The 13,929-nt window shown below is 38.3% G+C and overlaps 2 protein-coding genes across 2 annotated transcripts in view; both read right to left on the bottom strand.

Moving 5' to 3' along the window:
- Positions 1-13,929, bottom strand: part of MTRES1 (mitochondrial transcription rescue factor 1) — a 244,769-nt gene that overhangs the window by 116,000 nt on the left and 114,840 nt on the right. The window lies entirely within an intron of this gene.
- On the bottom strand, positions 418-13,928 carry QRSL1 (glutaminyl-tRNA amidotransferase subunit QRSL1). Its single transcript, XM_061460172.1, has 11 exons — positions 13,810-13,928; positions 13,345-13,504; positions 12,075-12,173; positions 10,357-10,453; positions 8,548-8,724; positions 6,004-6,179; positions 5,774-5,886; positions 4,095-4,287; positions 3,596-3,713; positions 1,347-1,552; positions 418-860 (listed from the first exon to the last, which is right to left on the bottom strand). The coding sequence occupies exons 1-11, from the start codon at positions 13,831-13,833 to the stop codon at positions 649-651; spliced, it is 1,575 nt and encodes a 524-aa protein (XP_061316156.1). The 5' UTR covers positions 13,834-13,928; the 3' UTR covers positions 418-648.

Below are 13,929 nucleotides of genomic sequence, written 5' to 3' on the forward strand. Positions count from 1 at the left end.
CACAAGAACTAATAAGAAATCTAGAATTCATAATTCTTACAATTGATGTAATCAAAGTAATCCACATGGTTTATAAACCTGGAGGTTTTTTCACCTTCTGCATGAGTTTGGTAGAAGTAGAGATTTTTTAATTATTTCTTTTTAAGTGTTAACTGTATGTTATTTCTATAGAATAACTATATGCTATTTCCTTGTTTCCTTTTGTATTTACCTGTGGGTGAACACGTGGAACCTTTGTTCCATTACAGCTTGTCTGGCTGTTGCCATTACAAAAAAGTCTATGGTCCAAAGGAAACCAAGCCCTTTGGCAACCATGCAAGTTTCACAAGAAAATTCAGGCAAATTCTTTAATTGCCTGATATCTTACACACCCTCTGGGATGGAAAAAAAGCAGCTCCACCAGCAAAAGATACATAATTTCAATATCAATTAGAAATGGTTCTTAGTAACACAGACATGTTTACTTAATGACTCACTTTGCCTTAATTACACAATAACAAGCTGTTGTGATTCCATCCTGCATTACTGTATATGGTCTTTTTAAAATGAATTATTATTTCTATAGAAGATAAAAAACCTTAACTGCAGGAATACATTTTTATACCATCCCCACAGCTTTCTTATTTTAGCTGACCAGCAAGTCCCATGTTATGAAAAAGAAGCAGATTTCTGATGTTGAAAGACACCATGGTCATGCCTCTTCACTTCTTCTAGCTCAATCATTGGGAATTTTACTTGTTTTTCAAACCATTTGGCTACAGTGAGAAGCTGCTTCTCCTGGAACGAGCGTCCAATGAACTGAAGCCCAACTGGCAAGCCTCTCTCTGAGAGAGCTGTAGGAACATTTACAGCTGGCAGTCCTGGAACAAAAAAAAAGATACGTAGGCAGACTTACTATTAAACAAATCCAGCTGGAGTAATTTTTGTAACAATTCTAAGAGAACAACAATGACAAAAAAAGATGTAGAGGAAATGAACTAATTAAAACAATCTGAGTCAATGAACTAAGGATACTGCTAGGTGATAAGAAATTAGAGTGATTTAGGGAGTCAGCATCCTCTGAAAAGAAAGCCAAGTCTCCTTGGAAAAAGATTTTGGTCTCTGGAACTTGAATAGATTCATCTTATCTGCAAGTCCACACTCAGCTCCAAGGTGCCCCACTTCAAAATTTTACATTTTAAAGCATTTAATAAATACGCTAGCCTTATACCTAATTATCATAGTAAGACTTAGAACACAGGGGTAAACCATCTTTATTCTGAATGAAAGGTTAAATAGCTGAAGGAAATGGACATTAAAAATGACTAGGCAGGGGAAAACCTAGTTGAATTCCTGTCCCTACTCACCAGCCATGTTTACAGCCTGTGTTAGGATGTCATCTTGCGCACTACGGGTTCTGTTGTCTTCTTTGATGAATTCTGTATATGGTACTGCATCACTCAGAGTAGTAGGAGTGAGTAAAATATCAACACCACTCCTGAAAACCTTCATAAAGTCATTGGCAATGAGACGTCTGACTTTCTGTGCCTTGACAAAGTAATTCTCATAGTTCCTAGAAAGAAATATGGACATGACGGCATGACACTAATTCCAGAAAATACAGAATTTCTTAGTTCCAGTAGAAAAGACAAGCCAAGTATTCCTTTTGGTTAAAAGACTAACAGTGGCACTTGGCTTTTTGATATAACAGAAGCTTAGTCATCAAACATGGTGTTTATGGTCTCCTAACAATGAAGCTGTTAGAGAAAGAGGAGGTGAAGACATACTCCTGAAGAAAGGTGAAGGGAAACAAAACCCTAGTTTACAATAATTAACTAAAAATTAAAACAACATTTTATGACCATTTTGCAATTGAACTCTGCACTGAATTTCACTGCAGGGCAGCATAGCAAAGCCTAGAAATATGCAGGACTAGAAAACGGGCACTAACCATTTAGGGTTCAATTCAACAAGATACTTAAAGTATGTGAAAAAGTCACATCATCTACAGAGGACTTAAAACTGTATGTGTGTGTAGTGTACTTCTCTGTAGAATGCTCTAAAGACTTTATCTTTTCCTAACCTTTTTTTCCTTTATGTAAATATGTGGTCTATTGATTTCTAAACTGTCTTTAAGCAATTCTGAAGCAGAAACAAATTAGTCAGCTTTATGTCCCATTGTTCCTTTTAACTTCATATGCAGAACTGACAAATGTGGAATCCTTAAATTCAGAGAAGTTCAGTTTCAAAAGTAACTGCCACCTAAACCCACAGCTATTAAAAAAAAAACTGGGGGGGGGGGGGGGGGGGGGGTAGGGAGTATTAACAACCACTATATGCCAGAGTGTTCATAGACAAAACCACTAAAACTGCCTGTGCTATCTGCAAACTTACTGAGGGTGCACTTGATCTCCTTGTCCAGATCGCTGATCAAAGTATTAAACAGAACTTCTGAACAGTCACCTAGTAATTTGGCAGATAAGTAAGATAATTTTTATCTATAAAATGCAACATTCACATCAGTCACAGATGCTTCTTCTCTACTGTTTATTCTAAGAATGCTTTTGAACCCCATCCTGTTCTTCACAAGTCATTTATTGTGGACAGGAGCAGGACTCTCCAGTTCAATCTTGATGGAAGCCAATTGCGTATTTCTTCACAGAAGAATGAACTACATGAATTTTAAAGCAGCCTTAGGAAATCTGAACTGGAATGTTTCAGCCAGAAGGAGAACACTTGGCAAGAGGATCGGCATTCCATAAAAGCTGGTTGTTACATACCGACTGACAACGTTCCTGTCTCTGAGAGCAACTAGAAGTCACATCTGATGAAACTCTTGCTGACAGAGCTCTTTCTGTGGTGCGCTTGCTTTGAGACTGATTACATGACTAATACTTCTGTTAGTGCCTTACAAACTAAGACAAAGAAAATCAGCACTTTTACTAACATAAATTAGGACTGCTGGATGAGGATTTAGCTATATAATACCTACTGAACTGCTAATAATATTAAAATTTGAAAACTAAGAAAAAAAAAGTCAAATTGATCCACACACCAGCTTCTCTACATGAGCTGGATAAAAACCTGTCTTCTGTAAAGACATCAGTTCAGTACCTTTGCCAAATGCCTTCCTTTCCCTGTATACTGAAGCAAAGAGGTATAGTTCATTTAACGGCCATATGTTCTGGCTTTCTTTAGAAGACCTCACTAGAATGCATCAGAAGTTTTTCTATGCAGTTTTAATGACACTAATAGCTAACACAACTTTTAACACTACGACAGTAATACTTTGGTATGATTTCAATGTCATACAATAGGATAGGTTTTTCCTTAATTTAACTAATGGGTGCTAATAATACTCTATTAAGGGAAAAAAAATAAAATCACCAGCTTGCTTTACTTATTTAATTCAGAAGGCTCATCAGCAATACTAAGGGAAACACTTTTGTTCATTATTAGCAGTTCAGTAGATATTATATAGCTAAAGCAAGAATAATAATGATACAAGTGGCTACTAGTGTAAGGATGATTGTTTTTCATGTCACAAATGACAAATAACCATTTGCTTAAAAATTTATTAACTTGGCAAATTTAAGTTTCAAGATGTTCCACTTACTGTTTCAACAAGAAATAGTTTCCTGACAGAATTCTTCCTCTTACAACATCATTAAAGCCTTCTCGTCGTGTTGCAGCATACATACTTTCTGTGGACTTGTTCATATCAGAACGGTGTCCTGAAAAAAGCAATTTGGAAATTAATACTTTTCGTAATCCTTAAGATTTAACAACATAAGGTAATGTTAGACATAGTAATATAATAGGCCACTGTTTGTTGCAGACTGACATGCTACTATTCTGGAAAACAACAAAGCATATTTCTGATTTATTATACAAATATTAAACAGATTTTAAGCCCAGACACTCGTGTCTGGAAGTGAAATACATTAAACAATGCATTTAGTTGCTTATTTTTATTTATATAGAGTTTCTACTCTTTTCCATCTCAGAGAAATAACACCAAGCATTCAACCAAGAAAAGCGTAACTATTAAATACTTCTAAATGGCAACCAGCAATGTTTCTATTGTCTGAGAAAAGTTTTTTCAAAAGCCTTACCATATTCCAGTCCATCAAACCTGGCCATATTTGATGCCACTTCTGCTGCGCACAGCACATGATAGCAGACAATTGAGTAACGAGTGTGTGGTAGACTCACTTCAATTACATTAGCACCTGCATTCTTAAAGAGATCAGCAGCCTTTGACCAGAGAGCCAGAATTTCACTAGAAAGCCCTGGTGCATGATATTCCTTAGAGAAAAACAAGAAGGGCAATGATTTTTACATATCAGTTTACTTCTAATGGCAACTAAACTGCAAATACCCCTTGCTAAAAATACATCAAAACTATTACCTCACCACTATATGATATTAAGTACTTATTAAAGTTTCTTCCATCTACTAGACATTACACAGTCAAGCAGTATTAAATTAACAGGATTCAATCCTCTTAGGAATATTATGCTCATTTCAGTAGGATCAACCCACATATCACAGACCATGGAATTTTCTCCTGAAGAAGAAATTGCCCAGTTATCCACTTATTTGCCTATACTTATGGAGACTGCACTGAGCTGCTCTGCAGTTCATGGGTAGAAACTCTTCAGGTTTAAGTCCTAATACTAGGGCTGCTCTGAGTAGGAAAGATTAAAAGAAATTACAGCCACAGCATATCAGCAGCAATTGGCATGCCACAGTGAAACAAATGAAACAACCCACCAAAGAACTATAATCAAGGGGTTGGGAGGAGACTTAGATAAGCTATGTTATGATAAGATAAAGATATTCTATTGAATTTCTCTATTCTTGAAGATATTTGCTTTAGTTCTAACTCACAATGTCAAGGTTATAATACTGATTTCTGAGTAGCTATGACCCATGTTTAACATATGCATGTATCTGTTAAGAATAATCTGTAGCAGTAGAAAACAACTGTCCAAAGGGTACGAATAATTAACCAATAGCACTATTTCATATTTATGAAAATTAAACAGTATGCAGCTAATAAATTTTATAGGCATGTCATTTTTGCATTTCACAGATCCCGAATAACTGGTCAGTGGACATCTGTTTACCAAATTAAATCTTTCGGTATACCTGTTCAAATAGGTTCAAATACTGAGATTCAAACCAATAAATGTTATCCACACTGTTTCGTTGAAGGCAGAGCCTTTGCTAAATTAGAAATAGGCTGAAGTCTGAAATATTGTACCTAAATTGCAAGTGTCCTTAGAGTTACAAACACGACTTAACTGCATAAATCAGAGGCAAGATTACAGCTGTCTTTCAATCCTTAGTAGAGCTCTGAGAATCACAGGTCCCTGTGTCACCCCATTGCCTTGAAAATTCTGCTTTGTATCAACACAGTGCTATTTAGAGAAGTATTTCAAAGCACTGCACAAACCAGTATTAAGAGCAACTTGTTTGAGGTTATACAGGCAACTGATGAAAGCAACAGAGAACCAAGAACTGAAGTTCCCCATTTCCTTTGGAAATACACAGCTGTGCTTCCCACAATGACAACAAAATATTTTAGATGAAGCAACCACATATGCTTACTCTGAATCACCTGCACAGGCAACAGAGCACATACTGCTCTTTTTCAGGAGCTGCTCATGCGGTCTTCACTGTTTTAAACCATGAGAGACTGGGAAGTGGTGAGCAAGACAAGTATTTTTTTGTCGAGTGTCCTATTTACCATTCCTGTCCACAGTTTTTGACAGGACTTAAATGGTACCTTTGGAATTCCTATTGAGAGCTTGCTGACATCAGTCAAATTGGGTAGTTCAAATGGCTTAAAGCTGTCCTGAATTGTGGTAGAGTCTTTAGGATCATGTCCAGCAAGTGAACCTGAAATATGACATCATGTATGAACAAGAAAATGTACATAGCCTGAATTCAATTTGTTTTGAGACAATGCCGCAAACAAAGATATGTTGTACACAAAGACATATGAAGTAGTAATACCTAACACAACTGCTGCATCATCCACACATCTGGTTAGAATTCCTGGCACATCCATGGAGTTCACTAGAGGAATGAGACCATGGCGAGAGATCAGTCCATATGTTGGCTTTAAACCTACTACACCACAGTGAGCAGCTGGGTTTCGAGTAGATCCTCCTGTGTCTGACCCTAAGGCTCTATAGTTTCAAAAGGGTTATTATTAGTAAAATAATACAGAACATTTCCAAATAATAAAAATGTATGGCTTTAAGATGCATGGATTTAAAAATGCATGAATTATTCCAGATTAGAAGTCATAATCAGCCTAAATTTTAGTCTGCCCCTTATGGCTGCTATTTTTTTACCTGTTCTCCTTTTTTTCCTAGGGTCTTTGAATTAGCCAACAGGAGAGCCCAGTTCTCTTCACATAGCAGAGGTAGATAGGTAGAATTTAGACTATCTGAATATGCCCCTAAATATCTACTTCTGCCTTCTCCACTGGTCTGTTCCAATACTGAGGCTCTGAAAGATAAGCCTCGTTATTTTCAGACATTAGTCTCTTACTCAGTAGCTAATATGCCATGAAGCAGCATCTTCCAGTATACAAATAAAAAGCAACACAATATGCTTCTTGCTTTTAACAACAGACAATAATTTGCAAAGCCTAGGATGTTTTTCTTGTTTCCAAACCTACAAAGCATAGCATTATAGAATGCCCATGTTACAGTAGCTTAGGTGCAATTTTTAAACACAGTATATATTTTTATTTGTTGGTTGGTTTTTTTTTTTGTTTTTTTTTGGGGGGGGGGTCTTCGTTTGTTTTTAAGCGCTTTTTTTTTCTTTCACAGGTGAAACTTTGCTCTTTCAGAATTGAAATTTTTATTTCAAAAATTGTAATGGAATTGCAAATTTATACTGAAATGAAACCTGCTCTTATTTTGTTTTTAAATATTTTAACTCAAGCACCATTTAAAAAAGTAGACAGCCTTCATCCAAATCTTTGTCAAAAATAAATGAAACTTCAGAAGGAGGTACAATTTTTCTTGAAGTGATTATGTGACTTTTCCCATAGGCATCTGTTTCTGTTGGTTGAACCAATTCAATCGACTTTGCTGAAGAGTATTTTTTTCAAAGCTTTTGTAACACAAAACTTCCTCTGTTTTGTAGCATCTCTGTACGGCCAAATCCCAAATTGAAAATACAAAGACTGGCAGTATCCCTGATGCTTGAAAGAAGCTAATAGAGAGGATAAGCAATAGGTTATAGACATTAAAATAGTTGGACGAAAAAAAAATCTTCCCGATTTGACAAAGTGCTGAGCAGTGCAAAATAGGAGTTCAGCATGCCCAGCAATTTAAGAGATGGTGCCAGCCAGACTCTGTCAGGATCAGCCCATTCTGGCTCAGGACAAGGACCAGCAGTCCCTAGGGATGGCTGCACTAAGTCCAGTTTCAATAGCATTAAAATGTTGAGTAGACTACATCCTAGCAGAAGGCAATGAGATGGAGAGGTATCATTTAAAAATCATAAAATAAAATGGGTTTTGTATATAAAACCATAGTATTTTAAAAAAAAAAAAGCTGTGATCAATGCTAGCAAAAAGTATTTTAGCAATAGACACTTATAAATATAGTCTATAGGTAAATAAGGACACAGTAGCTAAAGAGCCTTCTTTAACACTTAGCCACCTTCCAGTTAAGAGCACAACTGAAATAATCTTCTATAAAATGTGCTCCACAATGTAGCTCTAAAAATTGTGTAAAATGAAAGGTATAAAGTTTTAAGGATCAGATTTCTTTTAACAGTTGTATGGGAAAGATATAGACAACTGATTTGCTAAATATCATGTTGCTATTCCACACAGATAATAACAACCGTTAAACTAAAAAACAAAATCTAAAATCTCCGAGTAAGTTCCTTTAAAAAAAATAACCCCAAAACCAACCAAAAAAAAAACCCAACCAACCAAAACAACAAGCCCTCAAACACTAAAACTGTCTCCTAACCTTTTAAAACAGACAAGTTTGTATCTGTCTAGTAAGTATCTGTGTATCCTTTTGTTGAGTCAGTGATTTGAAAGCTTTTAGATCCCAAATCTCATGTATTATTATTTAACTGAGACAAAACAAAAGAGAGGAGAAAATATTATTATACTGCTACATATAAAGGGATCTCCTCACTTGTTGAATTACATTTTCAGTGTGTATTTGTGTAACACTTACGGAGGAAGAGGACATGTCACAAATCCCATGTCAATTTTAAGAGTTATGGGGAAATAGCAATAAAACTGTTCTTTTACTGACATTATTATTTTATTGCATGCAGTGCAAAGTGGTCATCTCATTATGCCGAGTAATACTAAAAATGAAAAAGCCTAGATTTTCCTACCTGGATTAATTCTGGCGTTGTGATATGCCACAATTGAACTAGGGATGCTGAAATGATTCTTATGTGCCAGTATAAATAACCCTTGCATTTCAAATTAGATTATGAGAAAATTATAAAATTAAAACATTCCAACATATGTTGATATATTTAATGAAACAATTTTAAAAATCCTCTTACGCAAAGCATGTGAAAGATGACACAGCAGCTGCACTGCCTCCTGAGCTTCCTCCCGTTATTACCCAGTTAGAATTTTCATCTTCAGGATGGGATTTAGGGACAGGTTTTTCCTTGTACTGTCTTGAATAACTCCAGGGATTTCTGACTGGTCCAAATACCCCATCTGTACTCCCAGATCTAAGACAGTCAGACAGGACAAATGCAGACAGAAGTGACAGATGTCAAACTGCATTCCCCAATCTTTTATTTATTTTCCTCCTAGCAAAATTGATTTCAATACAAAAAGACGATGTTACACAGAAATGTAAAGTTTCTGATCTTCATCCCCTTCTGACAGAGAAACTGAACTCATGCCTCTAACTTCTGCTAATGCCACTGAAAAGAAGGCAATCACAAAAATATAAAACTGATTTAAGCTATGTAACAATAAAGCTGCACATCTACTTCAAAATAAAGGTCTTCTGGCTTCCTAATGCTGCATTTGGAAAAGACAAAACACGACAACAGTCTTGTGACAAACCATGCTAATAGAGAGGGGTGGGAACAAGCACTTCTCTGAATAACACACTATTACTTGCTCTTTAGGCCTCTCTTAAGGCCACTGCTCCCTGGTTCAATGTGAATGGCTTCTCAAAGTGGTTTCAGTCAGCTTGTGGTCACCAGAGGCAGAAGCAGCGGTACTTTCCTCCTACCTCACAACCTTCACCCCATGTTACCCTCTGACTCCAGGGTGCCACTGTTACCAGCCAAATCATCAGACCTAGTGGGTAGTTGACACAGCAGTTGAAAACTACCCATCATTCTTTGGAGCTAGATCCGCTCCCTGCTTGACCTCATGGTAGACCTGTGCAAACACAGACAGATGAGAGGCTAGCAGTGGGATAAGCCTTTTTAGGAGAACCTTGTGCTTTAATGAGTTTAGATCAGATGTAATACTGCATAATCAGGTTTTTTTTTTAGTGTGCCTTTTCCCTGCTCTTCCTTTGAAGAGTGTCACTTTGACGCAGAAATTACTTTATCCAAAAAAATACAGCCAAAGTATTTCCACCCTACCTATGGGAATTCCCAAGCAAACCTGATTCTGGTCAAGAACACAACAAATACTGTTTCATACTAACTAAAGTCCCAGACATTCCTTTTGAGACACAACAATTGCAGTGACAGAGACTCCCATTGCTAACAGCTCAATGCTATTGCCTGCTATAGCTTGGCTACCTTCACTGATTTGCTGGAGAATCAATTTGTGAGAGCATTTTTCAGTGCACTCCCAATAAGAAGTCACCAACATCAGCTTAGGCAATTTAAAGTATTGCTCTAGATTAGCCTGTTTGCAGCAAACCATGGAGTACTCACACAAATAACTCCAGCTGCTGACCAGCAGAGGCACAGACAGTGATCAGGGGCATGATAACAATCAGCTAAAGGCAAAAAAAAACAAAACCAACCCAGTAAGGAATAGAGAAAAAGGCAGCAATTAATTGGTGGTGTAACCAATTGTACTAACACACCAATGGATCTGAAGAAGTCTGCTTGTCCTTGGCCTTCTGCAAAGGCTGCACCATTTCCTCCCCCTCAAACAAAGCTGTAGTTGAATGCTATGTTCATAAAACTCAGCATTTATACTAGTTATACAACAGTATACATGCTCAAGGAGAAATCCATGCAACTCTATATACTCTTCATGGGTAAGTATTCATTATTTTCTAACCTCACAGAAGAGGAGTTAAGGATTACAGGTAGATTGGAACAGATGGTGTGTATTCTATTTAATGTGCAATCAACACATAAAAAATAATATGCATCACTCACCCCATTGCAAATTCATCTAGGTTTGTTTTTCCTAAAAGCACAGCTCCCTGATCCAGTAATTTCTGAACTACTGTAGCACTGTAAGGAGGAATATAACCTGAAAACAATCAGAATGATTAAGAGTGATTGGTGAGATACAGCTGATTTTTATGATTAGCTACTCTGAACACTTCAAAGTTGTCATTATTTCTGCTGAAGAACTGTCAGTTCACACTGCTTCAAGATAACATGAGTAATTTCCAAAATGTAACAAAGTAAACCAAATCCTGGTTTGTTTGCTGTATCTCTTTTTTCCCTTTCTCCCCTTCACAATTTACAACCCAGTAATTCTGAATTATATATTTCTAGAGCATGGAGCTAAGACTTCACAAACGAGTTACCACAAGTGTAGCAAATTACTGCATTCAGCCAATTTGCAGGAACTGTCTAAAATTAGACGAATGAAAAACAGCTCTTTAGAGAAAAGTGCTAAGATATCTTGAATTATCTCTGGTTACCATGAAATAAAGGAACGTATGGTTAACCGCAAACTGAAATACTAATTTGCTATCCTGTGATCAAACATGTGCACCCATAACCACTTAGACATTACATAAACCAGGATGAGAACCATGACACTTATAGATCTCAGGTAGCAACCAATTCCTTCTTCAACTACTGACAGCGGTTTCTACACCCCTACTCTCAACGGGAACAACACAGACAACACCACTCCTAATACTCTCAGCCACAACATTACAATCAATCACAATGAGTCTGAGAATGTGCTTTTAAGGAAAAACATCTCAGGTAATACTACTTTTTAAAAAATGGCAAAGTCATATTTTCTTTCATAGAATCACAGAACAGTTTGGGTTGGAAGGGATCTTAAAGATCATCTAGTTCCAGCTCCCTGCCATGGGCAGGGACAGTTTTCACTAAACCAGGTTGCTCAAAGCCCCATCCAATCTGGCCTTGAACACTGACAGGGATGGGGCAGCCACAACTTCTCTGGGCAACCTGTGCTAGTGCCTCACTGGTTTCTTCTGCTATTAAAACAAACAAACATGATCAGATTAGGCTCCTCTTCCACAAAACTTTTCAGTTGTACTTTGTCCAGAATATAACAGACATAAGAAATGTTTTCTACTTTTGCTTCTACTATAGAAACAGTCTAACACCTTGAAAATGTTCATGGTATGTTAACAGAAACAATGAGCTCGGGAAGCTTCAAAAAATTAAAGAAGCCTTATAGACATATCAAGAACATAGAGAAAAGAATTGCTAAAGTAAGTCTAATCCTCCTAAGCCATATGAAAAACTACTTAAATCAACAATTATCAACAGAAAACAAACAAATAAAAAAACCCACTTTCTTTGGATTTTGCTAGACAGAACAGTACTGACTGCTCTCCTGGAAACCTAAAGGTCACATAAAGGAGAGTGTGAACTATAGAACCATTTTGTTCTAGTACACATGCTATAATAAACAATGCTGCATTAAAAGCATGGAATTGTGTGAACAAAGGAGATAATGTGCTTGCAACAAGAAAAAGGTGCATCTGTAATACCAGATGAGCTTGGCAGAAGAAATCAGATAAAAGTATTTCCTCAAATGAGCTCAGCTCATTTTTTGAAAATATTTAGATTTCTGGAAGACTCCACTCCATAAACCCTCTCAAGAAAAGAGCAAGAATATTAAAATGAGATCTGATTTTACTTGAAAAGCTCTACTGTACCTTTTAGCATCTCTGATGCACATGTTGTCTCAATGCCAGCTGTACTAAAGTTGTCTTTTACTGCAACAGGAATTCCATCCAAAACACCCAGTGGCTGACCTGCATTGGGAATTATTGCAAAAAACCCAGAGATTAAAGCAAAGCATGCTATGTGTATAGCCTTCTTACCAAATACAGTTCATTTTACACACCCTTCTGGGTGTTATTTGGAAGCAAGAATGCTACCCATCACTTAGCATTTGAGGGTTGTCTGTTACATTTTCAAGAATGTCCCTCCATTCTAACTCTAGCACTCAGCATTCTGCTGAAACCAGACCTGGCCCCACAGAGCAGAGCTTTGCAAATGTGATTAAACCCACAAGACAGGCAGCTGCTATAGGTTAGCTATCCCAGAGGAGCCCTTACCTCTTCAAATATGATCATGCAATGCTCGTTTCAGCCATAAGTTCTGTCTACACCTACTCAATCCCTAGGCTGGGAGCCCTAAATGCTGCCCACCTGACACATGGAGTAGATACGATCTTAAAAAAAAAAGAACAACAAAAAAAAAACCCGCAAAAAGAAACCAAAACCCCGAAGCAGAGAAAAATCTTCCCTAAGTGATTATCCACTATCCAGAAAAAAATGCCTATGTCAGGACGCAAAACACAATTTTCTTAAGCTGCCAGAGGACACTAAATTTCACCCAGAAAGGAAAAAAAGTACCCCACTAGGTGAAATTTCTCTTTTCTGTCTTCTGGGATAGGCAAATGAAAATGAGGATGGTCAGCCTCTAAATGCTGCAGATAACAGGACTGAATGCTGTTCTCTTCACCCACTAATAACTGTGATTCACAAAGTTGCTTTATTTTCATTAGCTTTCTTAACTGAAAAGCTGACAGGCTGAGCCAGGTGTTTGTCTACCCCAGCCAACAGGTTGCAGAAGACCGCTGCATCTTCCCCTTTACGGTAACTGTTGGCTACCAATTCAAAATAAACTGCTGAGGGAAAGAAGAGGCAATCAGTAGCAGCAGTGCTGCTCAGGAAGCATTGAGCCTATTTATTTAATTTGCAGTGCCTGGCTTGGTCCAGGTTTTGCCTCCAATTTTGGACTGAATATGCTATCTACACCTTCAAGCATGCACTCACAGAAGCTTCAACCACAAGCCTCATCCCCTTAACAGTCAAACAAGTAGCACATACACCTGCTTTAAGAAGAAAAGGTACTTCATCTAACACAAGGATCTCCTCCGAAACAGCTTTGTAAAGACTAATATTATCACAAACATACCTGCTCTATATCTTTTCTCTGATTCTTCAGCCTGCTTCAACGCAGTTTCTTCCGCTACGGTAATATAAGCATTAAGGAATTTTGTGCTTTTGATCAGGCCAAGGCACCGCTGGCAAAGCTCCGTGGGAGAGACATGTCCTTCCTTCAGAGCTGCCGACACCTGAAAGCACAATCCCCCGGCTTTCAACGCAGGCAGGTAACAGAGCCCACCTCGGGGCGTTAAAGCGCGGCCAAGAAGAAGCCCTCAGGAAGGGCTCCCCCGGGCCCCGCTGCGGCTAGCCCCCTACCGCCCCGCGCTTCTGGAAGGGGACAAATGAGGCGACACCGCGGAGGGCCCGCTCGCTCCGGTCACCCTGCGAGCCCGCACCGCCGCCACTATCACCCCGCTCCTCGGCGCGGCGCGCTCTCCCATGCCCTCCCCACCCCTAGCCGCGGCAGCTCACAGGATGGGCTGGCACCACTCACGTTGCGGAGAGAGGCACGCAGCATAGTGAACCACTTCCCGCCGCCTCACAGCCGCTAGACCTCTATAACCCTTCTCCCGGCTGGGCGGCTGGGCGCCGCCATCTTGCTGCAACACCGAGA

The sequence above is a fragment of the Pezoporus flaviventris genome, unplaced genomic scaffold (assembly GCF_033815535.1).
Source record: "Pezoporus flaviventris isolate CSIRO_AGI_PZ_B2104156 unplaced genomic scaffold, CSIRO_AGI_Pfla_v1 ptg000031l, whole genome shotgun sequence".
NCBI classification, from domain to species: domain Eukaryota; kingdom Metazoa; phylum Chordata; class Aves; order Psittaciformes; family Psittacidae; genus Pezoporus; species Pezoporus flaviventris.

Excerpts from the sequence above, each read along its gene's own strand:
- QRSL1 (XM_061460172.1), bottom strand. The coding sequence starts at position 13,833 with ATGCTGCGTGCCTCTCTCCGCAAC. Across the intron at positions 10,454-12,074 it reads TGCATCAGAGATGCTAAAAG|GTTATATTCCTCCTTACAGT; the intron begins GTACAGTAGAGC and ends GATTGTTTTCAG. Across the intron at positions 3,714-4,094 it reads GTTTGATGGACTGGAATATG|GACACCGTTCTGATATGAAC; the intron begins GTAAGGCTTTTG and ends TGCTTTTTTCAG.